This window comes from Salarias fasciatus, chromosome 7 (assembly GCF_902148845.1).
Source record: "Salarias fasciatus chromosome 7, fSalaFa1.1, whole genome shotgun sequence".
NCBI classification, from domain to species: Eukaryota; Metazoa; Chordata; class Actinopteri; order Blenniiformes; family Blenniidae; genus Salarias; species Salarias fasciatus.
The window spans coordinates 21,119,351-21,144,511 of NC_043751.1; the positions used below are offsets into that span (position 1 = coordinate 21,119,351).

The following is a 25,161-nucleotide window of genomic DNA, read 5'->3' on the forward strand; positions in this document are numbered from 1 at the left end:
GTGGTTGATGTTGTTGACGTTGTAGATTCTGTTGTTGTAGTTGTGGATTCCGTTGTTGTTGTTGTAGACCCTGCAGTTGTGGATTCAGTTGTCGTTGTTGTAGACCCTGTTATTGTTGTTGGCGATTCAGTTGATGGTGTTGCTGTTGTAGACCCTGTTATTGTTGTTGGCGATTCAGTTGATGGTGTTGCTGTTGTCGACCCTGTTATTGTTGTTGGCGATTCAGTTGATGGTGTTGCTGTTGTTGACGTTGTAGATGCTGTTGTTGTAGTTGTGGATTCCGTTGTTGTTGTTGTAGACCCTGTAGATGTGGATTCAGTTGCCGTTGTTGTAGACCCTGTTGATGTAGTTGGGGATTCAGTCAGCGTTGTTGTAGACCCTGTTGTTGTTGCTGGGGTTTCAGTTGATGGTGTTGTTGTAGATCCTGTGGTTGCTGTTGTTGATGTTGTAGATTCTGTTGTTGCAGTTGTGGATTCCGTTGTTGTTGTTGTAGACCCTGCAGTTGTGGATTCAGTTGTCGTTGTTGTAGACCCTGTTATTGTTGTTGGCGATTCAGTTGATGGTGTTGCTGTTGTAGACCTTGTGGTTGATGTTGTTGAAGTTGTAGATGCTGTTGTTGTAGTTGTGGATTCCGTTGTTGTTGTTGTAGACCCTGCAGTTGTGGATTCAGTTGCCGTTGTTGTAGACCCTGTTGATGTAGTTGGGGATTCAGTCGGCGTTGTTGTAGACCCTGTTGTTGTTGCTGGGGTTTCAGTTGATGGTGTTGTTGTAGACCCTGTGGTTGCTGTTGTTGACGTTGTAGATTCTGTTGTTGTAGTCGTGGATTCCGTTGTTGTTGTAGACCCTGCAGATGTGGATTTAGTTGTCGTCGTTGTAGATCCTGTTGTTGTAGTAGGGGATTCAGTTGGCGTTGATGTCGAACCTGTTGTTGTAGTTGTGGATTCAGATGGTGTTATTGTAGACCCTGTAGTTGTGGATTCAGTTGTCGTAGTTATAGACCCTGTTATTGTTGTTGGCGATTCAGTTGATGGTGTTGCTGTTGTAGACCTTGTGGTTGATGTTGTTGACGTTGTAGATTCTGTTGTTGTAGTTGTGGATTCCGTTGTTGTTGTTGTAGACCCTGCAGTTGTGGATTCAGTTGTCGTTGTTGTAGACCCTGTTATTGTTGTTGGCGATTCAGTTGATGGTGTTGCTGTTGTAGACCCTGTTATTGTTGTTGGCGATTCAGTTGATGGTGTTGCTGTTGTCGACCCTGTTATTGTTGTTGGCGATTCAGTTGATGGTGTTGCTGTTGTTGACGTTGTAGATGCTGTTGTTGTAGTTGTGGATTCCGTTGTTGTTGTTGTAGACCCTGTAGATGTGGATTCAGTTGCCGTTGTTGTAGACCCTGTTGATGTAGTTGGGGATTCAGTCAGCGTTGTTGTAGACCCTGTTGTTGTTGCTGGGGTTTCAGTTGATGGTGTTGTTGTAGATCCTGTGGTTGCTGTTGTTGATGTTGTAGATTCTGTTGTTGTAGTCGTGGATTCTGTTGTTGTTGTAGACCCTGCAGATGTGGATTTAGTTGTCGTTGTAGATCCTGTTGTTGTAGTAGGGGATTCAGTTGGCGTTGATGTCGAACCTGTTGTTGTAGTTGTTGATTCAGATGGTGTTATTGTAGACCCTGTAGTTGTGGATTCAGTTGTCGTAGTTGTAGACCCTGTTATTGTTGTTGACGATTCAGTTGATGGTGTTGCTGTTGTAGACCCTGTTATTGTTGTTGGTGATTCAGTTGATGGTGTTGCTGTTGTAGACCTTGTGGCTGATGTTGTTGACGTTGTAGATTCTGTTGTTGTCGTTGTGGATTCCGTTGTTGTTGTTGTAGACCCTGCAGTTGTGGATTTAGTTGTCGTTGTTGTAGACCCTGTTATTGTTGTTGGCGATTCAGTTGATGGTTTTGCTGTTGTAGACTCTGTTATTGTTGTTGGCGATTCAGTTGATGGTGTTGCTGTTGTAGACCCTGTTATTGTTGTTGGCGATTCAGTTGATGGTGTTGCTGTTGTAGACCCTGTTATTGTTGTTGGCGATTCAGTTGATGGTGTTGCTGTTGTCGATCCTGTTGTTGTTGTTGGCGATTCAGATGATGGTGTTGCTGTTGTAGACCTTGTGGTTGATGTTGTTGACGTTGTAGACTCTGTTGTTGTAGTTGCGGATTCCGTTGTTGTTGTTGTAGACCCTGTAGTTGTGGATTCAGTTGCCGTTGTTGTAGACCCTGTTGATGTAATTGGGGATTCAGTCAGCGTTGTTGTAGACCCTGTTGTTGTTGCTGGGGTTTCAGTTGATGGTGTTGTTGTAGATCCTGTGGTTGCTGTTGTTGACGTTGTAGATTCTGTTGTTGTAGTCGTGGATTCTGTTGTTGTTGTTGTGGACCCTACAGATGTGGATTTAGTTGTCGTCGTTGTAGATCCTGTTGTTGTAGTAGGGGATTCAGTTGGCGTTGATGTCGAACCTGTTGTTGTAGTTGTTGATTCAGATGGTGTTATTGTAGACCCTGTTATTGTTGTTGGCAATTCAGTTGATGGTGTTGCTGTTGTTGACCCTGTTATTGTTGTTGGCGATTCAGTTGATGGTGTTGCTGTTGTAGACCCTGTTATTGTTGTTGGCGATTCAGTTGATGGTGTTGCTGTTGTAGACCTTGTGGTTGATGTTGTTGACGTTGTAGATTCTGTTGTTGTAGTTGTGGATTCCGTTGTTGTTGTTGTAGACCCTGCAGTTGTGGATTCAGTTGTCGTTGTTGTAGACCCTGTTGTTGTTGGCGATTCAGTTGATGGTGTTGCTGTTGTCGACCTTGTTGTTGTTGTTGGTGATTCAGTTGATGGTGTTGCTGTTGTCGACCCTGTTATTGTTGTTGGCGATTCAGTTGATGGTGTTGCTGTTGTTGACCTTGTGGTTGATGTTGTTGACGTTGTAAATTCTGTTGTTGTAGTTGTGGATTCCGTTGTTGTTGTTGTAGACCCTGCAGTTGTGGATTCAGTTGTCGTTGTTGTAGACCCTGTTATTGTTGTTGGCGATTCAGTTGATGGTGTTGCTGTTGTCGACCCTGTTATTGTTGTTGGCGATTCAGTTGATGGTGTTGCTGTTGTAGACCTTGTGGTTGATGTTGTTGACGTTGTAGATGCTGTTGTTGTAGTTGTGGATTCCGTTGTTGTTGTTGTAGACCCTGTAGTTGTGGATTCAGTTGCCGTTGTTGTAGACCCTGTTGATGTAGTTGGGGATTCAGTCGGCGTTGTTGTAGACCCTGTTGTTGTTGCTGGGGTTTCAGTTGATGGTGTTGTTGTAGACCCTGTGGTTGATGTTGTTGACGTTGTAGATTCTGTTGTTGTAGTCGTGGATTCCGTTGTTGTTGTAGACCCTGCAGATGTGGATTTAGTTGTCGTCGTTGTAGATCCTGTTGTTGTAGTAGGGGATTCAGTTGGCGTTGATGTCGAACCTGTTGTTGTAGTTGTTGATTCAGATGGTGTTATTGTAGACCCTGTAGTTGTGGATTCAGTTGTCGTAGTTGTAGACCCTGTTATTGTTGTTGGCGATTCAGTTGATGGTGTTGCTGTTGTAGACCTTGTGGTTGATGTTGTTGACGTTGTAGATGCTGTTGTTGTAGTTGTGGATTCCGTTGTTGTTGTTGTAGACCCTGCAGTTGTGGATTCAGTTGCCGTTGTTGTAGACCCTGTTGATGTAGTTGGGGATTCAGTCGGCGTTGTTGTAGGACCTGTTGTCGTAGTGGGGGATTCAGATGGTGTTATTGTAGACAATGTAGTTGTGGTTTCTGTTGCTGATGTTGTAGAGCTTGTGGTTGCTGTTGTTGTTGTTGTTGTTGCTGTTGTTGTAGACCCTGTGGTTGTTGTTATGGATTCAGTTGTCGTTGTTGTAGACCCTGGTGTTGTTGTTGTCGATTCAGTTGATGGTGTTGTAGGTCTGCCACAGTCCTTTACACATTTATTGCTTTTGTCATCATATATGGGCCTATCTTCTGGACACACAGGGTAACAGCCTGTGAAAAGTCACAACACAAATGGTTAGACAACAACTGATTGTTACAAGGATCCAAAACTGAAACAGTTGTACTTAAGTTGATATCCAACCTTCAAGAGTGGGAAGTGGATTGACACAGATTCCTTGAGGATCCAAACAGGTTTTGTAGCATGGTGTGTGACAAGGTTTGTAGTGCCATTGACATTCATGTGGGCTGTTGTAGTAATCGCAGAACACAGCTATGAAGAAGAAAATTATATGTAAATGCATGCTTAAAAATTGCATTCAAAGTGAATTTACTGTCATGATCTTTGCATATAGCAACTCATTGGCAGTGTTGTCACTAACGCGTTACTAATTAACGCGCTACTTTAATCTGATTACTTTCTTACAGTAACGAGCAATCTAACGCGTTCATTTTTCCAAACCAGTAATCTGATTAAAGTTAGTTTCCTAAGTGACTGTGCGTTACTATTTTGTTATTGCCTCATAATATATCAGGGTTTCCGCCAGACCTTTTCAGTCCGGGCGCCCGGTCCGTGCTAAATTCTGCAGTGTCCGGACAACAGACAGGGAAAAAAAATAGTAATAGCGTAGCATTTGCGGCTAATTAGCAGTTGCGCTCAATCGATTGAGCTGGACGCTCCGCTACGAGTGAGCACCGCGGAGCAGCAGCGCCGCCCCGCTCTGTGCCGCTTCGACGCTCCGTGTGAGCAGCGCATTGCTCGGCATTGCTCGGTTTACTATTGCAACAACACATCATCAGTAGGGTAAAACCAACCTGTCTCACGACGGTCCCCCCCAGGCCACTTGCTCCCCCCTGGCCAAACTTTTATCCTGCAGGAAACACTGTATATTGTAACGTTCTGCAATCCACGAAGCACCAGACGTCCCCAGGTCGTTCCAAATGGCTTTTTTATTTTACTGAGGCCAAGCAGACAATCAATCAACACAGGGCTACTGCTGCAGCCAGAGCCCACGCCAAAACTCTCCACTCAACTCTCTCCACCTATCTAATCTTAGAGTGCCACCTTCAGGAAGAATGGTGCAACAGCACATTTAACTGATTATTGTTGAGTCAAGAGTCACTACAACGTGAATTTCTAAGAGAAAATGTTTCTTTTGCATTTGGGGTGACGTCGCATGTCACGTTTTCCCAGGGGAGGACAAAACGCCGGGTCACGTATATTAAAGGTGTAATACAGGATTTTCTCGAAAAGACTAAGCAAAATGTCTGTTATTCGCTTTTTGAAAAACGTGCATGCGCCAGACCATCCAACCTGGTCGACGGCTTCTCCAGAGGAAACGCCTATGGCTCATCTCTGGGCGTGCACGGCTGGGTTTACAGTTTCTGTGATTGGCCTCGCTCATAAAGCTTATTTTCCGAAACAGTTAGTTTCATTATGTCAGACCAGCCTGCAGGTGTAACGTGTTATATACACCAATTTCTGTATTGTAAAGCCAATGAAACAGAAACAAAAAAACATGTTCATGTTTCAAGTTCGTGCACTTTCAATAAAGTATTATTTAAACAACCAGTCATTCTTATGTTGAGGCAGCAGAGGGAGGAAATCGGTAAAAAAATACCTAAGTTACTTTTAAAGTAACTTAGTTACTTTGATATTGAAGTAATCAGTAAAGTAACTAGATTACCTTTTTGAAGAGTAATCAGTAATCAGTAATTGAATTACTTTTTCAAGTAATCTGTGACAACACTGCTCATTGGTAAACAGGTTATTTTCAGTGTGTTCCACTGCACTTATGGGCATTTGTGTAGGGGTCACTTATTATTAACACAAACACAATCTTGCTTGTGTTCTATCCATTTTCTTTGCTTTAATGTCAGTAAGGAATATATCCTGAAAGTAAAACTGTATACTCACGACAGATATCAGGAGTTCTCCATGCAACACAGACTCCGACCTCATTACAAGCTTGAGCATAAGCTGCTATCGCGGTGCAGAGACACTCGCAGTCTCCTCCAGTGTCGCAGGCACATGAGTCTTCCACACAATTTTCATAAAAAGGAAGAGGATCTACCTGGACAGATGGTCAGAAAGGATAACATATGTTTAAAGGTCTATGTAGGGGTTTTACGTCAAAACATCATTCTCACAGTTACCTTTTTGCGGCACTCTTTGAACGTCTCTGAGGTTATAATGCTGCATGTCACTTTAGCCCAGAGATGTCGATTGGGTTTTACTTCACAGGGGTTGACATTTGCCTCCACATCTGGACATGTACTCCGCAATTTCCAGCTGTTAGCAAATTCCAACGAGTTTTTTGCCATCATGTTACCTTGGATGGCAAAGTCATTCTGTCCATCACCGTCGAAATTCCCACATAGCCCACACACCAGTTCCTGTATAAACAAAGGGAGTCCATTTTTTTTTTTTTTTTTTTTTTAACATGAAATGATCAGCATTGTGTTGATAATAAATCTGGAATAAACCTTTCTTCAAACCTCAGATATGCTTTTATTAAGTAGCTGTAGCAACTAATTTGTTTCACTGATCATAAAGACAGGGCAGATGAGGGTAATTATGTCAGAAACAATAAAAAAAAAGTTGTCAGAATATACTGAGTGACAGCTTATAGTTTTCTCAAAGGCAGACGATAGTCTCAGCTTGTCTTTACGCATATTTTAAGTCCACACCAGATTAACATTTCAGTTAAGTTTTTCCATGTACAATGTTTCCAAAACAATGTATCTTCTTCTCTGTGAGTGAGTGTGATCATGACTTACACTGTGGTGTGGTTCCAAGAGGATGCGTACGGTTGTTCTACGATCCCATAAAACAGCCAAGCCGATGTCAGATTCAATGATCAAATACAACCCAGCGCTTTTTACCCTGTAGTGAAGCTCGGGGCCTTGTCCCAGGTCCTGTACCTCATACTTGCCCTTTGAGAGTTTAATTTCATTTCTCTGTGAAATAACATGTGAATTAGCTTGCTTGGTATTTAATTTCCTAGTGTGAATTCAGAAAGACTTGAGATATTTTTTGATTGTCAATGTCTCACCCCAAGCTGGATCCGGACTGTTTTGAAGCACGTGGTGCCCGTAGATCCACATGGGACATTTTCTGTGATAATGGCAAAGTATTGCTCAGGTTTGTCTTTGCCGCATTTGTTCTGGAAAAAGAGATATTTTTCAAAAACAAACCAATTGGGCCATACCAATTATATTCATATGGCTAACTTTCTCTAAGTCTTCATTATCTGACCAAAACAGCTATGAGTATTAATGTGTGAACTCTGCTTTTCCTCTATATGTGCGCTGTGGTATCAAGAACTAATAAATCTCGAGCAGATTGTTTTTTTTTGTTTTGTTTTTTTTTCCCCCTTGAGTCCTGTTCGGCAGCTGGGGCATGCAATATTGTATGATTGTAGCCTTTTACTATCCGAACAGATTTTAATGTTAGCAGCAGGACGAGACTGAATCTCCTCCTGCTGCTGCCTTTATTTAAAACTGGCATCCGGACAGGACCGGGACGGAAACGCTCAGAGAGCAAGAGACAGAAAGAGAGAAAGATAAAGAGAGGGAGAACGGCGATGGGGGGGGGGGACTTATGCACAAATTCACAATGCAAAACAGTGTTGTCGACGCACCACACGCAACCAAGAACAATCTAGACAACACCAAAACAGAGAACACAGAAACTGACAGAACCATACATATACTTATATACATACAATTTTTTTTTTTTTTTCCCCCCTGACGAACCATAGTAGTGAACAGACCAGGCCACAAAAATAAAAGGAGGTGTAGGGAAGGAAGGAAATGCAAGGACACCACAAACCTTTTTTCTTTCCTTCTTTCTTTTTTTTTGAGAATATAGCTAGTAGTAACTAGTAGTAAACTAGGGGCGTGCATCAAGAGAGGTCCACTACAGATCACCATTAGTCTAACCACCACAAGAAGACAAGGTAACCGAGTATGTGAAGAGTGATTAAAGATCAGCGTGATCATGCAAATGTGATGGTGATAGTGATCATGCATATATGACCTCTGACCCCTGAGAAGGCCAGAAGCAGGCCAGAGAGGCCCTCAGAGCCCAGACAGCCGGCGGTCATCACAGAGCCTGGATCCAAGCTGCTCCCCCAGGCAGACGCCCACGCTCCAGTTCAGAAATGGGGCAGAGGAAAGCCCGGGCCGGGGACCCCGTGGCCCCGGGGTCCGAGCCACGACCGGCAGGAGCCGGTCCACCAGGGGCGCCGGACGCCCAGGGCGGGCAGAGCCGAGAGCCCAAGGCCCAAGAGCACAAGAGCCAACCCCCCACACAGGCGGAGGGCCATGACCCACCCGGGAGAACCGGCCCACACGGGCGGCTACCCACCCCAGGCCAGTACACCCCCCCGCCCCAACACAACACTCACACCTTCCCACGTCATCCAACCGTCATGTCCTGTGGGAGACCCCCCAGGAAGGCAAGGGAACACCGAACCCCACATCCAGGCCCCCCCACCACCCACAACCGCCGCCCCCACCCCCAAGCCCCACCGCTGCAGACAGGTATGCACCCCCCAGAGCCAGCAGCCCCCCAAACCACAGCCGGTCCAAACCCCAGGCCTGTGGGGAAAACAACAGCTCCCCTCCCGCCCCCCACCAGAAGGAATCCGGAAACGGGGGTGCAGAAGACCCCGTTGCCCCCCACCCCCACCCCCCGGCTCGTGAGTGTTGATGGAGTATATGTTGTTTGCGATTAGAATTGAGGGGCAGTAACCACACCGTGCCGCGAGTGAGGCCAAACGAGCAGTCCCATCGAACTGAACAGCCCCACCCCCGTCATGGCACGCCAAGACCCCCCGACGTGTGTGTTTGTATGAATTTGGTCGAGTTAGATGACTAAGTGCAATTAAGACTGAGAGGCGAGCCACCGAAGGGTGCAGTGATTGGGGCCACTTAGATGGCCCCCTCCACCACACCCATCTTGATAAGCCCGCCTCCCAAAGCCCTACGTGTGTGTGCATGAGAGTGGGGGGAGATAGGGGTCTGGGGATGCCGCAGCACCCCCGTCACCCAGGAGCCCCCGGATGAAGGACAGGGACAGGAGCGCCCCCCCCCCCCCCCCCCCCCCCCCCCCCCAGCCCTCCCCCCCCCAGGACCAGGGCGGACAGCGACCATAGCCAGAGAGCCACTGACCCAAGAAGCACACACCCATCATGCATCAGGAGGAGTGGAGGTGAGGACAGACAGGGGGCAGCAAAAGGACCAAGACCCAGGGCCCACCGCCCCCAGGCCCACCGGGGCCACCCCCCCACAGGGCACCACACTCTCTCCTCACATGCATACCTCCAATCGCCCACACATACAGACATACATACATACTTACAGATACACACCCACACACACATACATACATGCTCACAGATACATACCCACACATACACACTTACACATACACAGTCTCACACATATACATACATATCCAGATACACACCCACACAATCACATACACATACATACATACCCACACATACAAAAACATACATACATATTCACACATTCACACCCACATATACACATGCACGTACACACACACCCACCTTCCCCAATCCCTTAACCCCCACAGCCCACCACCACCACCCCCTTTCTGCCCCCCCATCCACCCCACCCCCCGTCTGCCACCCCCCGACCCATCCACCCCGTCCCCCTGTCCCCCACCACCACAACCACTCACCCCGATACCCTGGATTCTGGGGCAGCAACCAGACACCAGGGCGCGCACCGACCCAGGCCGCGGCAGCACGCCCGAGCCAACCGGCCCCCCCAGCCAGGCCGACCCCCTCACCCTCATGGAAGGGGACAGCCCCCAGGCACCAGGGCCCAGGGGCCCCAACCACACCCGCCCCAGGACATCCCGGCCAACCGGACATGAACCGGCACCGACCGACCCAGGCCCCCCGGAGCCCCCGCCCAACCGCCGCCAGACAGCCCCAACAACCGGTGGCCCCCCCCATCCCCAATCCAAACCAAACACGAAGACAGCCCCCAGCGAAGCAGCCCAGAGCCCGACCCCAAGACAGCGCCAACCACCCGCAGCCATCAGGCCCCCCCACTAACAACCGCCCCTCAAAGTGGAGAGGCCCTCATCTTCCCCTTACATTAAGCTGATCACAGGTTACCAGAGGGAACCAAATTCAGCTGACTTTGAACAGACATTGTCTCCAAGCTAATATGATCCAAGCGAGCAGATTGTTTAATTCCAGGATGTTGTGAGTGGGAGCACCTTTGGGATTGCCTGCAGATTTGTTCTATTCTTTACTCCACCTCCATCATAACATCATGGCTGATTGGACACATTTCAACTCTTATTCATACATTTTGTCATTTTGAAAACAACTTGAACATGACAAAGTCAGCATATGTGTAATTTTGGGTAATTCTGACAAGCAGATTTCTTTTGTTTTCTTACCTGAACAGCAAAGTAGGCGCAACTTCCTTGAAACCTGTAAGTTTGCTCATCAAAAGTAGAGTAGTGGCCGCTTCCATAAATAACACAAGTTGATTGGCATTTCTTCTCGGTACAGTTCCATTTCCCACTTTCACATGTACTAGATGTCAGAAAAGTTCCATGTAGAATACAGAAATTTCAATTAATAAATTATGATATAAAATAAATTATGAATTTGATGCCTTGTTACTTTATTTAAAATGTTTTTAATGAGAGACCGTACCATGTGTTGCACTTGTCAGCAATTTGAGTTTTATGAGCAAAAAGGTGACCACCATGCTCACACGGACATTCATGTTTCATCACACAGGAACCTTTACCATCTTCATGGAGTCCGTCAGGACAAACGCAACCAGATTTGCACTCCGTGGAGTCCTGGGAGGACAGACAAGAATAGAAAGAACTAAATATAGTGCGCAACATATCACTCAGAAATGTTTTTCTTGAAGCCCATTTAATGACAAATTGCCACCACAACAACTGGTGTCACTAACCTCTCAGCAAAATAAAAACAAAAATCTGTATTCAGGTAAAGTACAGTAGATGTAAATTACATTATAAATAAATACGTAGGGAGATGTATTTATTATAAATAAGATAAAAATCTGGTGTTATGGACTGTTATGATAACATCGACAGCAATTCAGAGACATCAGTGGCCACACTGCTGACAATACTGGCAGAAGGTATTGGTAGGAAAGCACATCATCAAATTCCTGTCACTTATGAAAGATGGCCTTAAAGGAATACTCCGAAGATTTTGGACCCAAGCCCTATCCCGATCATTTACACTGTGAGATAAGCTCATAAATACCTTTTTTGTGTCCGTTCATCCAGCCGCCGGCTCCCAGCTGTTAGCATCGTAGTTAGCTTAGCTCAACTGCGGGAGGTGAAGAGGAGACAGAGTTGGACTGACAAAAGTGGACAAAATACTCCTTCCAGTGGTCCAGTGGACGGCGTATTAGCACGTGAAGTAATTCCGAAAGGTTATAAAAGATGCAGTGCTCCGTGGAAGGATATACCGGAGCACAGCAGTAGAAGCATAGACTCAGCCTCTGTGTGCCGGTATATCCTTCTGCGGAGCACTATGCTTGTGCAGATCTGTGTGTATCAAAACGTTATATTAACGGATTGAAAAGATAACACATCTTTTAAAATGTTTCATAACCATTCGGCTTTACTTCACGTGCTAATACGCCATCCCCTGGACCACTGGAAGGAGTATCTTGTCCACTTTTGTCAGTCCGGCTCTGTCTCCTCTTCACCTCCCACAGTTGAGCTAAGCTAACTACGATGCTAACAGCTGGGAGCCAGCGGCTGGACGAACGGACACAAAAAAGGTATTTATGACCTCATCTCACTTTGTAAATGATAGGGATAGGGCGTGGGTCCAAAATCTTCAGAGTATTCTTTTAAACCCACCAGGTGTAAAGTGATCCCTACAGAGCCAGGCTCAAATAATCAGCTCTCACTCAACATTATGCTTCACAATAAAAATTCACTCGAGCTCATACATTTTAAAAACAATAAAATAGGACATCAAAGCTGCCGCAGGGCAGGCAGGGCAGATCATTCTGGACATCTTGAATGCCCATTACAAGAAAAACACAGGGCCAACCACAAACATTCACATTCATACATACGGGCAATTTAGTGTCCTCACATGCATGTATTTGGAATTTAGGAGGAAACCGGAGCAACTGAAGAACATATAAACTCCACAAAGAAAGTCCTGGCCCAGATTTTAAGCCACAACCTTCTCACAATTATTTAATAGCATTTTGCACTGTTTCACCATGCAGCCTGTAATGTATTCAAAAGAAATTTGGGGGACGATTTCCATTTAAAAAATGAAGTATAAAATAACTCACACAGTCATCGCTGTGCACATTTGAACACCTTGGAGCACAATTCAGACCACACTCTCCTGCTGCTGCAGTAGAGCAGTTGAAGTATACCATTGGAGAGTGGCACACTGAAAAGAAAAGAAACTGCCATATCACACAATGCATGCAAGTCAAATATTTGAATTTGGGTAATTATGTAAGAAATGGACTGACTATGCATCTGCTTTGTCTGAGAATGGCAATGAAGTGCCCCATTGGTGCAGACACTAGAAAAAATACAAGAAATACGTTATGTAACCAACAGGGTTCTGAAACTATAGTAAACCACAATGCTTCATGTTGCATTAAATCCTTAGTTTTAGAAAGTAGATCAGAATTCCTGGATTACCAGTGCTCGTCGTTGATGTTGACAGACTTCCCGGGTTTGACGCAGACGTCGTTATGGTAACAGGGACATTTTGCCGCGGGTACACAGACGCCACTGTCATCTGAGTAGAAGCCCTCAGCACAGGAGCAGCCGTCCACCGGAGGGAAGTCCGAGATGCAGCTCTGCTGGTTTGAGCCCAGAGACCTGCAGCTCAGCTGGCATCTCTGATGGTTGTAGGAGAAGACCTGAGAGGCTGGGCAGCTCTTCATGTATTTATCTGTTTGGGAGACATTGTCCGTGTAGAGACAAATGAAACAGAGGGTGATGATGACCAATTGCTGCTGAATAAAATGAAGGACAGTCTTACCACACACAGTCTCGCTCCACTCGGGCAGCATCACTCCCTTTGACGCACAGGCTTGTGCATAAGAGGAGAAAACAGCACACAGGCAGGCCTCACTCTTTTCACAGTTACAGCTGGCGTAAGTACAGCGCTGCAGAGGACAGCACAGCGTTTTAGAGAGTGACAGTCCCAACTCAGAGGCAGACAGGGACGTTTCATTGTACCTTGTGGTAAATCTCCGGATCCACTGCTGAACGGCACTGAGCAAATGTACTGTTTGGGCTCAGCAGCAAAGCACACCAGTGTTTGGCGTACCGCTCTGAGAAAAAAGAACATGTAAATACTTTAATTTATTCATACAGAATAAAGGATAGGAATGTTTGAGCAAACAGAAAGATGAACAAGTCGGCCACCATTTTCCACACTGAAGGAGCAGGGATCTTCAAGTCTGTCCTCTATGTCGGGGCACACATGGTTCACCTTCCAGGAGTTTGTGAAAGTTGCGGCAGTTCCTTCTCCAATCCCCTGAGGGGTCCTCAAATCATCAGACAGCTTCATGTTGTAGTTCCCACATAAACCTGGAGAAAACAGTAAGCCCGAAAGGTGCTGAACATCTCAAATGTGTAGATTTATTGGGGGTTTTGCTTTTTTTGAACTTAAATATTTTCTTGTTGAACATGCTTTTGTTTAGAGCACAACTGTAATTGGCTTATAGCTAAAGTGGGGTGAGTATTTCAAACATCGTTAAATGTTTCAATTAAAAAAAAGAAGAAGAAAAAGAAGAAGAAGATGGCGCTCACCTTGTGTCTTTTGTCTGTAGCTTGGCTCCAGCTTGATGTAGACTTGCATGATGGGAACGTGCTGAATGTGAATTTGTAACCCAAAAGTGGTCTGGAGCAAGGTGTGGAAGGATGAGGCGTGGAAAATGCTGATGTCTCCTTTGAGGGGGCGGAAAATGGAAATGAGGAGCGTCAGATACTGAAGCAGGAGTTAATGTTTTCATCATGATCACGTTTCCTTCAGAGTTTATTTTACTGACGGACTGACCTGTGCGGTACGGCAGAGTGAGGGTCTGCGTATTCTGCTTTATTGCGCCATCAGCCGTGAACATTAACACCTGGACAGAAACTGACTTATTATTAACAAATCAGAAAAAATCTGTGCCATTTTAAACATTTGACCATAACAAGCATCTCACATTGTTTATATCATTGTTGAGCAGGAGTTTAACTGTCTTCAGACATGTGTCAAACTCTTGGTGTGCACACGGCATCAGCTGGGCCAGAATGGTAAATTTTGGACTTGACTCATCCTGGAAAAGAGGTAATTGAATAAAATGTTGTCAAAAAATTATGTTGTGGATTTTATGTCATTTAATTGATCAAAGAAATCACATTTTCCCACCTTGCTCTCTACTTTGGCCAGTGTGTAGTAACACTCTCCATGAAAAGTGTAAATTTTCCCATCAAATGTGGTTACATGTGAGCCCTCTTCAACCGAGCACAAAGCAGGCGTTGGAAGATGAGTACAGTTCCATCTGCCCTCGAGACAAGTACTGGAAGAAACACATGATTTAAGACGTGTTCAGAGTGAAGGTTACACATGTCAGTTCTGAAACACTTTGCACAAACAGTAAAATCTTGATTAACTGTGAACAAAAAGATTCCACTTCCCTTTGACATCGTTCAACACAGCCGCTTTATGATGAAAACAACTATTGCCACTTTGTATGCAAATAAGTTATTTTCATCTTGTTTTTGCTCTTGCTCACAACGCTTCCCCTCACTCCTTCAATAAAACGACTTGCCGTCAGTAACTATGAAACCACATGGTTGTAACAATTGCTGCACAGAAATTGTGCATAACTGTAGTGTGAAAATAAACGGTACATCCTGACTTCCATTTGCTTTCTCCAATAAAATTGCAGTGTTGTGTTGGCATTATCATGTGTATGCTGTAAACTGAGACCTTTCCGGCAGGGAACTATCCCAGTTTGTAGGCTGCATAAAAGCACAAAACTGAATACGTACCATTCCTCCTGGTTCTGCTTGTAAATCTCGCTGGAGTTGTAAATTTTGTCACGTTTGCACTGACACTCAGACTGAGGTATGCACCCCCTCGAGGAGACATCGTCAAATACAGTCCCTGCAACACACAGGCTTTTTTAAGCATACATACAATATAATGTCAAACAGGAAACTCTAGGAAATTTTATTTTGATCAAAACACAGAAACAGGATAAGAGCACGAACCATTAGGGCAGAAGCAGCCGTCCATTCTGTGATCCTCACACAGTGAACTTGTGTCTTGATGTGTGCAGGTGTCCATGCAGGGGGAACCACTCTCCTCATAAACCATGTTGTAGGGACACTGTTTAGCTGTGGATGTAAAAAAACCAAAAATGGGAATTCATACTCATGCACCAAGATAGAAAGGAATCCTTAGATTTTTTTCAGTGACTATGCATCATTTCTTAAACATATTGAAAAATTCAAAGTGTTACCACAGAACTGAGGTGTCCTCCAGCTGGGCGGACGCCCTCCTGCGTGGGAACACTGGCGAGAGAACTCAGACAGCGTGCTGCAGACACAGAAATCGTTTGTTATGTTGCTGCAGCCGCACATGTCCTGCGCGCAGGCCTGGATGTACGGTTCAGGCTTTATCAGGGCGGTGCAGGGGCTCCAGGACTCTGAACGCAGCATCTGGTCACATAAGGTTTGCTGAAATAGATAGAAGAGGCAATGTTACGCTGTCAAATGTTAATACATATCACAATATTAATTGAATTACTAAACATTTTACGGTAACAAACTTACAAATTCCTTGCATGAATCTGGCAAAGCCACGTGCTCTGACGAGTCCTCCTCTTCATAAGGGTCCTCGCAGTCATCATTGGGAAGATGGACTTTGTGTTTGTTGCCGAACTCAATTGGGCTGATTTTGAGATCTGTGTGTAGGGAACATTTACAGTGTCACATGACAAAGTAGCACATTAAATGTAGGAAAACAGAAGAAATGATCCTGTTTACCATGAGAGAAGAATTCATTGTACATCGGAACGCCGTTGAAATCTCCACAAAGTCCACAAGTACGGTTAGCATAGTCCTCATCAATTTCCACCTAAAAAACACAACCAAGAAAAGGTTGAGAAAGCTTTAAAACTATTTTGTTGACACTTTCAAACACTGACACGATACTATACAATAACCCTATGAATCAATGTACAGAACCAATCACATTTTCACTGTTTTGAATTTAGAAAAGTGACCGTTTTGACTGTAAGTTTTTGTGCTCGAAGGGATTCCAGCCTCAGGCCAGTGTTAATAAACACAAGGCGTCACAAAAGGCGGACCTGTAAATCATGATTGAAGGTGACCCCCCCCCATACTGATGCACTTCTGAGATAATCTAAGACTCCATGTCAGATTGGTTTCTCACCATGACGGCGTCGTCGCCGTTCCACATGACGGTGACGCCGACTTTGGACTCCAGTTTGATGTAAGCAGCATTTTGTTCCACTTGTACACCTAAACGTATGAGTGGCAGTGTAACACTGAATTAAAAGAGAGAGAGAGAGAGAGAAATGCTCGAATGTCACTGAAAACTGAAACACCGGTCAGGCCAAGACAATATAGACAAATGAAATTTTGAATTTGTTGTTTTTTGTTCCATAAACTCACTTCTCATCATTCACAGTGACCACACTCTTGCTGATGTGAAAGACGAGGTTGTTGACGGTGACCTCCACGTAGCTGACCGTTGGGTATCCGCCGCTGTCGTCCCTCTTCATGTGCACTGAGAACTCCTGGTAGGTCTCATGGCAGTTGGAGACCAGGTCGTACTCGCACATGCCGGGAAAGTGGTATATATCGCCGTCAAACGTCTTGAAGTGGTATCTGCCCCATGTGCTGCAGATGCTGCTGACATGGTTACGAACTGGAGAGTAAAAGGAGAAGTTTTTCAATTAATTGACGTGAATAAGCTGGTAATAATTCCTGTATGGGTGTCAGCCAGCAGCAGAGAATGTATAATACTTTGCGTCTTACCCAGTCTGGTCTGGATTTCAGTGACTTCAGTAACAGCCAAAGCGAAGAAACACAACCACACAACTCTCCACTCCATTGTTGTCACTGTTCAGTCGCCACAGCAGCTGATCTTGGGGCCATGGTCAGTTCTTTATATTAGGATCGATCTTTTTTTTTTTTTTACTTTTCCCTCCCACACTCATGAATACTGACTGTTTTCTCCAGGATGTTGACAGCATGCCATGAATGTCCATCTGATGCCATTCTAATATTTGTCCATTATCTTTCACATCTTGCATGCCTCCTGAACAAACAGCAGCCTTCTGGGGAATCTGGTGGCAAATGTTGCTGTTTGGTTGGCATTGTGTCATTCATTCTGCACAGTGAGGAAACTCATCACCTTTAACAAGAGCAGTGAAACTTCCAAGAGAAATGAAAAGTCTTGGGAATGTCAGTTCAGTGAATACGTGTAGGACCACTCTGCACTGGCTTCCTGTGTCACTGTGCTCATTTAAACACCACAGATATTCAACGTGACCCTGAACAGGTTGACAAGCAGAGACACAACCACAAACACTCACATTCACATCTACAGACCATTTAGGCCAATTACCAATCACCAATTAAGCTTGCATCCATTTGGACTTTTTTGTGGAAAGAAAACCAGAGGACCTGGAGACAAACCATGCATGCAATGGGAGAACATGCAAACTCCACACTGAAATGTTTGGCCCAGGATTGATCCCACAATATCAGAGGACGCTAAACATTGCTCCACTCTGCAACCTCTCAGTTGTTTGTTTTTAATCCAATAGTCAAAGAAGAAATGAACAACTTTTATTTACTTCTTGTCACTGTTTATTTTTACTTGTAACAAAATAACTTTTAAGAATATCCCTGCACTATGTACCGTCTCACAGGATCCACAGTAGTGGTTATTTACAGCTAAAAATCCATTAAAAAGGTTACTAGACTAACTAAAGTTCAATTTCAGTTTGTTGTAATAAGTTTTATTTCATATAACTGCCTATTGCCAAGAAGCAGGTGAAATACATCCTTGATGGTAGTCATCCTCGGTTTGCAGTGCCAACTTCAACAACGAGAATGCAAATATCCTACTGTGATAATGTCAATGCTGATGGTGAAATTTTTAAAAACATTTCCTGGTCAACAACACACACGGATGACAGAATAGCTCCCACACATACAAACAAACAAACCAAGATGTGTTTAAACTAGTCTGAAGAGGAAGAACAGTAAGTTTTATGAAATATTTTGTCAGTGGAGATTCACACGAAGTAAAATCCCACTTTTAACGGCTGACAAGTGACTCCAATGTAGACTGATCCCACACGTTGGCGTCTGACTTCGCTTCTGTTGGCACAACCTTAACAGGAAAGCATGGTGATGTATACCATGAGGTGGCAACATCACAGGTTTTGTTTGTTTTGCATATTGCGCAAACAGAAACCTCCGTCGGAGGCGCAGCAAACAGAGACGCCTGATAAAATAATAATGTTCAATTCAAAATATGCGTCTGTGTGTAAAGAGTCAATAAAACACACTGCCCTTTAAAATGAGTCGGCATGAGTCCTTGAAACCTTCAGCTTTTTCCATATTATTTAATTTACTGAATGAATATTTCTATAACATAACTAAATGAGTGTACAGAAGTTTCTGAAGACGAGCTTGAAATCAGTAATGAAGCTAAATAATGTTTTTTTTTTTTGTTCGTTTTTGCAGCTAATACAGATATTTCAAGAACAGAGCAGCAACTTTCCACCACAGCAACATCAGAAATCATCCCTCAGCATGATGACCAGAGTTGCATCCGTCCGTTCGTCTTCTTCGTTGCCATATCCAATACCGAGTGACTGTGAGCCAGAGTTAACCAGAGCAGGTAAACTACTGAAAGCTCAGCACATGCTGCTTATACAGTCGACATGTTTCCTGTTTGTTTTCACTTGCAAAACTCACAAGTGAAAAGAGTCATAAAATCAAAGAATAAATAAACAGAGATAAGTTGAGGTTAACTGAACATGTTTATTTACAGCACCGTGATCTGAGATGCAGGAAAAGGTGTAAATACGCCCATCGGTGAAAAAAAGGGCCCATGTGTTAAAGGACGCTGTTTCAAACAGGGGAAGGGGCAGAGCTGGGTGTCTGGGTTCTGTCTATATTTTTTTCTCCATTATCATTTGATTGATGAAGAGGAACACGTATGATTAGAGGGAGTTATAATTAATGGTTGTAACCATTTTGCAGCATCTCTGTTTGAGCCCGACACTCAACTGTTTGACCTGTTCCACCGACCGTCATTTCAGTTTCTTTAACAAGCGCCACAAGTCAAACACTATTGTATCAACACAAATTACATCCTGAAGAGTCCTGCCTCCCATCCAAACTATCTCAGGGTATTTAGATAAAGTCATCTGTCCTCCCTGAATAAACACAAAGCATGCTGGAACGAAGATATTAAACTTCCCTTCTCATCATACAGGTGGAGTAGGAGTGGTACCGAGACATGTTTGCTCTTGGAGGAGCTCTGGCCGCCGAGCGTATTTAAGAACATCCAAACCAATTTATATCTTGCTTTCAATCCCATGAATCACAGATCAAACGGAGAGATGAGCGGCGTAAACAGGATTTCAAACACTGTGAAGCTGCATGAAGTGATGGAAGTGTTCAGGTTCTGTGCAGCAATGTGGAACTAATTCATACGGCTTCCTCAGTTCGGGGGTTAGGAGCTATTTTTATGACCTAATGAGAAGTTTCTTGAGCTGACACAAATTAAAATTTGCATGGAGCTGCAAAACTTACTTAACATGAGAATAACACAGCTCATAATGTTGAGTATGTTGTTTCTTATTTATATCTTATCAAGACCTAGCCTTGGTTTCAATATTTTATTTGTATGTAATACAGAAAAGACAGGAGGAAAGTTCAGCCTTGTAATGTTAGAATCAGTTACTCATCACATTTGAAATATACCGGTTCACCTCAGTTTTTCTCTTCTCAGTATTAAAAAGATGAAATACACAAGTCAGACAAGTTTACTTGCAGCTTTTTATTTGATCAGTTGATAAATAGTCTCCCTACAACAGCATATAGTTTGCAGGAGATGCGATGATTGTTACAAACTTATTAAAATGCAATGTTTTAATTTCACAGAGTAATTCTTCACATGAGGGTGAAGCTTCGCCTCCTGCGTGCGGGTGGAGCTGCGGTCCTGGAGCAGTCCTTCTGGCCGCAGCCGCACTGCTCTACGTGCATGTACGTGTAGGGGATCGTCTCTCCGTTCAGGCACAGCAGGTCAATGGTGCGATTACTAAACTGGGTCTCCTTACAGCAGGAGCAAGAATGCTGAAAAGCTGCTGCTGCTTGAGAGTAGCTGGGAAAAAAAAGTACACACACGATTTGTTGTTGGAGACACAATCAGGACAAACTTTGCCTTAATATTTCTGTCTCTGGGTCAAAGGAAAATAAAGGAAATTTGTTCTTACATGGTGTAGGTGTTGCAGGAGCCTTCACAGTATGGCATATCGACCTCCTCCTGAGACTGGCAGTTCTGGTGCAGAACCGTGGTTTTAGCAGACATTAACCTGCAGCCCTGCTCCTTTTCTACACCTGTTAGGAAAAAAAAGTTTTCCTGTTAGCTCAGTCTTATTAGAATGATTTAAAGTAAAGAAATACTATTATACTTACAAACTTTACAGCAGCCATTTGCCGAAGTTTGAATTGTGTTCTAAAGAAGGAAAAAACAGCAGAAATTGTATAACCTTTTTTCCTCCCCACAGAAACATCCATCCATAGTCTGCACCGTTTATATTTAATTCTGTCAAAATTTGATACTTACAGGCTCACATTTGCTCTCATCGAATGGCGGGCAGACCGTGTTTGAACTGATGGTCATGAACGTTCCAGTACTCTCAACACAGGTGTAACGTAAACAGCTATTCCCTCGTGGGGACCAAGTTTCTCCTTGCTGAAAAAGCACACAAAGAGTCAATGGAGGGCTTTGGGATGAAAGGAAATTGAGTGTTTAGAGTGACAAACAGCGCAAAGGATCCATCTTACCTTCATGAGTTGGGCGGTGCCATTAAAAGTTGTGATACAGTGTGTCTGCACACACTTCCCACAGCATTCGTGTGTGTTGGATTCATCATATGTAAAACCCTGGAGGAGATGGAAGGCGTTGAGGTGCCGAGTTTGCCCTTATACTGAAAACACTGAGGAATGCAAAAGTGCACTGTGTGGTGTGTGTGTGTGAGTACGATGACTGTGATCGTTCTTACCGGCTCACACTCTTGATTACACTCCTGAAACTGACAGCGGATTAAGAACAGATCGGTTTTGGGGTCAACTTCATTGGTGCAGATACATTCCTGACATTCGGGTGCAGGAACAGAACTGCCAGGCTGGCAAAGAAAGAAAAAGATATGCTCAGAATTGTGTTTTTAAGTCACAAAGAACCAGAGAAGAGCTACAATGGTTTCACAGAGGAAGTACCAGCTGTTTGCCACAGTGTCTGTGCAGGTTATTAGTTGCCCCCGTTCAGAAAAAAGAAAAAAAAAAAAAACTTCTGAGCTGAAAGTATTGACAACAAAAATTGTAATAATACGCTTATGTCCTGCATTTCTAGCAAGTTATGTTTCGGTTTGTGCTTTGCGGCAAAACAAAGTGAAATAAAAATATAAAAATGACACTGGTGATTAACAATGGTAAATAGTGCTGTTTTGCTTTTCACTATTTAACCTGTTACTGACAGCATGGAAAAAGCAGGTGTTGAACAGAACGACCAGTGGAAAATGACGTTGGATACATCCTATTTACAAAGGGACAGAATTAGGTTAAAAATTAAGTAAAAAAGCAAGATTAAAAAAAAAATCACTGAAGGATTATTGAAAAGTTGTACTACCTTCTACTGAGTTTTCTGAGCTTTAAAGAGAGGATGTGGCAGGCTTTAACTCCTGCGTCCCCAGTGTGCCCCCCTGTGTTGAACAGCTGCAATAGCAACTGCACTAGATACATTTTTCCTTTACCTGGTATTCCAACTCCTTGTGGACACAAACTCTTTTGGGTTCTAGGGAAGAGGAAGTCAGAATATAAATTACACAACAGTGGAATTTTGGCGATGAAGCTTTGGCTAAATCCAGCCTGAATTCATGAGCTCACCACATGTATATTCTGGACAGCATTTTCCCTCAGGAACACTGAGCGTTGGTTTGTACCCAACCGGGCAGCTGGCTTCAGCGACGGGGCAAGTATTAATTTTACACTCTGCAGAGAGGATAAAACATTCATCATTCAGACACGAGTTCAGTAGATTTCACCAGCAATGCCTGAGAATACCTACCGCAAACAAGGGTATTACAGCAGGGATCCAGTGGACTTGTTTGGTTGACGAGGGCAAACCCTGGCGCCGTGCAGTTTTTGATGGGTACTGTTTGGCACACCTTAGGCTTGCAGGTAACAGTCTTAGTGGACTCCATGCAAATACAGTCCTGGCAGTTGTACTCAAACCTCTCATTAAACTGAAAAGGAAAAAAAAAAAGTTTTATTCCAGGTAAAGAATACATTGAAGGATTTGATTAAATTCAAGACAGGCCGAGGCTCACCTCACGAGGGACTCCCTCCGGATCGAGACATCCTGCAGGAAAATAAAAGTAATTGAGATTTAATCGCTGATAAAATACAGTCTGTTCAATAGTTAATATAAAAATTCATGACAAAATACACAACACTTACCACACTTTGCAACACATATTCCAGATTCCTTGTTGAAAAGTTTCATTCCATCAGGACAGAAGCAGCCTTCAGTGGTGTAGTTCATAACTGGTTCATTGGGCCTGGAAATAAAAACATAAAGAAAGAACTTTTGGCTTGTCTTCTGTCTTCTCAAAGGCTTTATTAATTAATTTATTTATTTTTTAAAATTTACTGTTAACACAGATTTACAATCCTTAAATTGCACAGCGAACCATAAAATGAAAACACTACATTTTCGCATAAACTCACTTGTCTTCACACGTCGGCTGCTCTGCTGGAGCACACGGTTTGTAGATTTTGTCTGACGGACAGTCACTTGCTGCCATTGAAGAGAAAAACATGAATATCAATAAGCAGCTCTGCATGATGTAATGTGCAGTAACTAGTCTGTTCAAATGTGTTAACAGTTAAAGAAAGATAGCCTCGCTTGACTCTTGAGTATCTAAACCAGATCTGGGAATTGCAGGCCAATTGAAGTGCTTCAGGTCACTGACCAGCCTATGCATCACATGAATTAGCATAAATATTACTTGCAACACAGTTGTTTTCCATTTATTATTATTTTTTTCAAAGATAGCTAACAGAGCTAACAATTACTTTTCCTAATTGCAAAAATCAGAAAACAATGTAGAATATTGAATTTTCACCTACATTAAAATATCAAGCACTTACTTAATATTGCCCTATTATAATGCCTCTTGTTCAAAAATATGTTGATTATAGAACTGGGTTTTATTTAACCCTTGTCTGTCTGCTGCAGTCTGTTACTTACAACAAAGTGTGGTGTGGTTCCTCCAGTAGAGGCAAACTCCAGCCTGAGCACAGGCAGAGGCGTACATCTGTAAACTTGTGCACTCCACTGCAGGATTGGACATGTGACAGCTGTCGAAAATGCAGCCTTTGTAGAAATTTTCTGGCGAGACGAAGGGATGGCATGCCGTGAAAGGACTGCGGAAGAAAAATTCAACAAACAAAAACCAGTAAATAAATGAAAACTGTCAATCCTCCATTCATGATGAGGATGCAACTGAACTTCGGTAGTGGAACAGACAAAGTGTACCTTCTGTAAAGAAGGTCACACGTGGAGTCTGGCCTGCATGGAACCAAAGTTGGTGTTGGTTTAGGTACACCGGTGGGTGGAGGAGGTGGTATTTGGCAGTTGGGTTGGTGAATGTCACTAGCTAGCCAATAGTCAGCCATAACTGCACAACTTCCCACCAGCTGGCCTCCAGGCAACATGCAGTCATCTGCCTGGTTATTGTTACATGTTCCTGAAAGCAGATAAATACAAATTATAATCTGACTTTAAACAATCCACAAATTTGTTGAAATTTAAAAATGTACTCACCACAGTGGCCTTGTGTATTTTTGCCAAAGAATTTATATGGCAAATCAACACTAAAACCAGTCAATCCAAATTTTATAACCACTTCTAAGTGAGGGATCTCGAAAACCAAATTAATTCTCGTACTGATGATCTTAATGCCTTGATTTAGGTAAGGCAGTTTGAGAGGTTTTCCATCTTGTAATACCTAAAACAGAGTAAGAATTGTCAAATGAAAAATGCACAATTCTTGAGAAAACTACAATGAATTTATATAGAATGATGGAAAAATGTCATTAAAATTTTGGTAGTTATTCATTTGTTCTTGCAATAAATCTTGAAGGATTATACAGATCGAACTTTACCTCTAACTGTGCTGCTCCGACGAGGTTGTGATTGACAAGTGAGACGACTTGTGATTTATATGCTATTATTATTGATCGTGGACAAGAAACATCTAGAGTGGGATCACAATTAACATTGTCAACGTAAATTTTCAAATTTGTTTTGGGTGTTTTCTCTTCCATCAAAACATAAGTGCAGTTTCCTTGATAACTATAGAAAGAGCCATCAAATGTGATGTAATGAGGATCTCCCCAGCCTTCACAAACACCTAGAGAAGGAAAAAAAAAATCAATAAATGACAAAAAAACAAAACAAAACAAAGACAAGTGAAAGATCTCATGAACGCAAATGTAAACTCACAATCACAAGCATACTGTTGACAGCAGTGGTGCTCATCCCAGACAAGAACTGGTTCCTTGCCATTGGAACAAGTTATTTCTTCAAGCGGTGGGCATTCATATGGAATAATTTCGATTATATTATTCTCAATACATCGAGCCATGATGCAATCACAAAGCCAGAAAGTTTCATTTTGCTTCAAGGAAAAGAAAATATAGATAAATGTGTACAGCTGAACACATGGAAAGATCCTATTTTACAAAATCCAATATATAAGGAATATCTATTGGACAAGGACTTACTGTGACATTCCAGTCAGGGCACGTTGGGGGTGTAGGCGGT

At 43.4% G+C, this 25,161-nt stretch overlaps 1 protein-coding gene across 2 annotated transcripts; it reads right to left on the bottom strand.

The window, feature by feature from the left end:
- Nucleotides 1-6,059: 6,059 nt before the first annotated feature.
- On the bottom strand, nt 6,060-17,167 carry LOC115392214 (mucin-2-like). 2 transcript variants are annotated; one of them, XM_030096760.1, is made up of 23 exons: nt 17,064-17,167; nt 16,698-16,953; nt 16,456-16,570; nt 16,047-16,137; nt 15,834-15,964; nt 15,521-15,737; nt 15,270-15,395; nt 15,048-15,162; nt 14,422-14,572; nt 14,216-14,329; nt 14,065-14,134; nt 13,818-13,955; nt 13,431-13,595; nt 13,242-13,336; nt 13,042-13,168; nt 12,696-12,951; nt 12,521-12,573; nt 12,332-12,435; nt 10,684-10,835; nt 10,422-10,560; nt 7,027-7,137; nt 6,752-6,931; nt 6,060-6,367 (listed from the first exon to the last, which is right to left on the bottom strand). In XM_030096760.1, exons 1-23 carry the CDS (start codon nt 17,137-17,139, stop codon nt 6,104-6,106), a joined length of 3,246 nt encoding a protein of 1,081 aa, XP_029952620.1. In that variant the 5' UTR covers nt 17,140-17,167; the 3' UTR covers nt 6,060-6,103. The 2 variants fall into 2 exon arrangements, with proteins under 2 accessions (XP_029952620.1, XP_029952621.1); XM_030096761.1 differs by lacking the exon at nt 6,060-6,367 and having other exon boundaries at nt 6,848-7,137.
- Nucleotides 17,168-25,161: the final 7,994 nt, after the last annotated feature.